A 2,000-nucleotide genomic window follows, 5' to 3' on the forward strand; every position below is an offset into this window, starting at 1 on the left:
CTGAGCTCCGTTTGACGTGTCTTTATTTTCTGCAGTAAAGTGCGGGCACGTTTTCTAGTATAATGTAATTGTCAATTATACTAGTATTGTAGTCTCTAATCGACACTTTACTGCAGAATAATAAAATTTAAACCAAGAGCCAAAATAGTATTCTAGTCTCCAATCAAGAAATGAAATAGTAAGAGAATTTAGGGACTTTAAACCAAGAGCCAAAATAAAATTCACAAAACAACAAGGGCCTCAAAACAATTTTACAATTTCAAAAAACGCATTTACTTCTCAGCGTAGCAGTGTGAGAGTGATTTAGGGTTTAACGAGGGCTTTTTGCCAGAAAGAAAATTTCAGTCGATCCTCGCCGGAGTTAGATTCAGAATGCGGAGGTCGATTGCGAGTCTGGGTGGGTCCCTCGTCAAAAGCCGAGGGTTTAGCACGAGCTCGTCGCCGGAGAAAATCGTCGCGTCCGTACTCTTCGAGAGGCTCCCGGTTGTTATTCCCAAAATCGACCCCATCGTCTATGCATTTAAGGAGTTCTCGTAAGTTCTTATCTTTAATCTCAGAAATTGAATTCAGATGCGATTTGATGATTGTGTTTTGCTCCGGAATTTGATTAATGAAAGAAAAAAGTGAAATTTTGATTGTTTTGGAAGAGAAGTGAAAGAAAAGTTTGAAAATTTGATTGGTTTATATGGTAGAAGAGTGTATGGAGTAGCTGATTTGAGCTGGGCTAAGCTCAGTTTTACAGTTTCAGAAGATTGAAGAATGCCAATTCAGTGTTTTGCTTTAATAAGTGTGTACTATGGTGATACCTGAATTGGTAGAATTTTGATTCAATTTCTGTGAGTGATGTGCTTTTTTTGTTTAGTGGAGCTCATGTTACTTTGTTGTTTTGGCCTTTGGGATTGTAGGTTTCGGTGGCGACAGCAATATCGACGCAGATATCCAGATGAACTTTTAGACAAGTCTAATGCTAGGTGAGGTTTAGAGGCTGATTACTTTATTGGATTTGTTACTTGATCACAACTGCATTGCATATGAATGATGGCCCTCCTTCTATTTCTAATTTATCAAGCACATTTGTGGCTTTTGCCTTCTGTTCTAATTGCTGAATCGTAAAGGTGCATTTCCCAGTAAAAAGTATTCTTGGGCGTATTTGCCATTTTAACTAAATTTCATACTGTCGTGCATGATGATCAGGAAATTTTTGATTCCCGATATGTTCATATTGTGTCCAGTATTAGATTAGTCTATTTTCTGGTTTCAGTGGCTGCCACACCTTAAAGGTAGTTGAAGTTGATGTTTATTTGTAAAATCTAATTGATAAAGCTCATATGCAATTGTTCCACTTATTGCATTAACCTTACATGATTCAAGCACAAAAATGGTGCAAATAAAATGTACAACTCTAGTCTGACACTTTGTTTTGGTGAACAGGGGAAAAGGAGACTACCAAATTGATTATGTACCAGCTCCACGGATCACTGAAGCTGACAAACAAAATGATAGAAAGTATGGAGTATAATTTTGGTCTATCTATAAGAATCTATTTTTCCATCTCAACTTTTCACTTTATTTGAAGTAAAAGAGCTCCTAAATATTGCCTATGAATTTCTTAAAAAACCTATTCTACAGTCGTCTTGGATTTAAGGTGGATAAATGTTTTGCACTGGTAATGGTTGGATATTGAGTGATTACTATTGATAATTTGTTTTAGTGGTTACTTCTTAGTTGGCTGTTCTTTATGGGTTAAATGTAATGTGAGTTAAGTTTTATTGCAATTGTAGTGTTTCAGAGGTCTGTATGTAATATCATATTAGTAGATCATGTGTGTCTGTGCCTTGGAGTTATGATATGGTTAAAAAACTATTGTAGTGGGTGAAACTTAATTGCTGAGAGAAAAATTAGAAGAATTGATAACTCATTAGATCTTTTATACATAAAACTTATGTGAATGATTTTGATGTCAGAACACAAAAACAAAAAGTTCCTAGTATTGAAGTTAG

General features: G+C 35.5%; 1 protein-coding gene across 1 annotated transcript; it reads left to right on the top strand.

Moving 5' to 3' along the window:
• Positions 1-372: 372 nt before the first annotated feature.
• Positions 373-1,971, top strand: LOC133724165 (uncharacterized). The gene is made up of 3 exons (XM_062150874.1): positions 373-533; positions 906-971; positions 1,432-1,971. The coding sequence occupies exons 1-3, from the start codon at positions 373-375 to the stop codon at positions 1,517-1,519; spliced, it is 315 nt and encodes a 104-aa protein (XP_062006858.1). The 3' UTR covers positions 1,520-1,971.
• The last annotated feature ends 29 nt before the right edge of the window (positions 1,972-2,000 follow it).

Source organism: Rosa rugosa, unplaced genomic scaffold (assembly GCF_958449725.1).
Source record: "Rosa rugosa unplaced genomic scaffold, drRosRugo1.1 SCAFFOLD_225, whole genome shotgun sequence".
NCBI lineage: Eukaryota > Viridiplantae > Streptophyta > Magnoliopsida > Rosales > Rosaceae > Rosa > Rosa rugosa.

Excerpts from the sequence above, each read along its gene's own strand:
- LOC133724165 (XM_062150874.1), top strand. The coding sequence starts at position 373 with ATGCGGAGGTCGATTGCGAGTCTGGGTGGGTCCCTCGTCAAAAGCCGA. Across the intron at positions 534-905 it reads TATGCATTTAAGGAGTTCTC|GTTTCGGTGGCGACAGCAAT; the intron begins GTAAGTTCTTAT and ends TTGGGATTGTAG. Across the intron at positions 972-1,431 it reads TTAGACAAGTCTAATGCTAG|GGGAAAAGGAGACTACCAAA; the intron begins GTGAGGTTTAGA and ends TTTGGTGAACAG.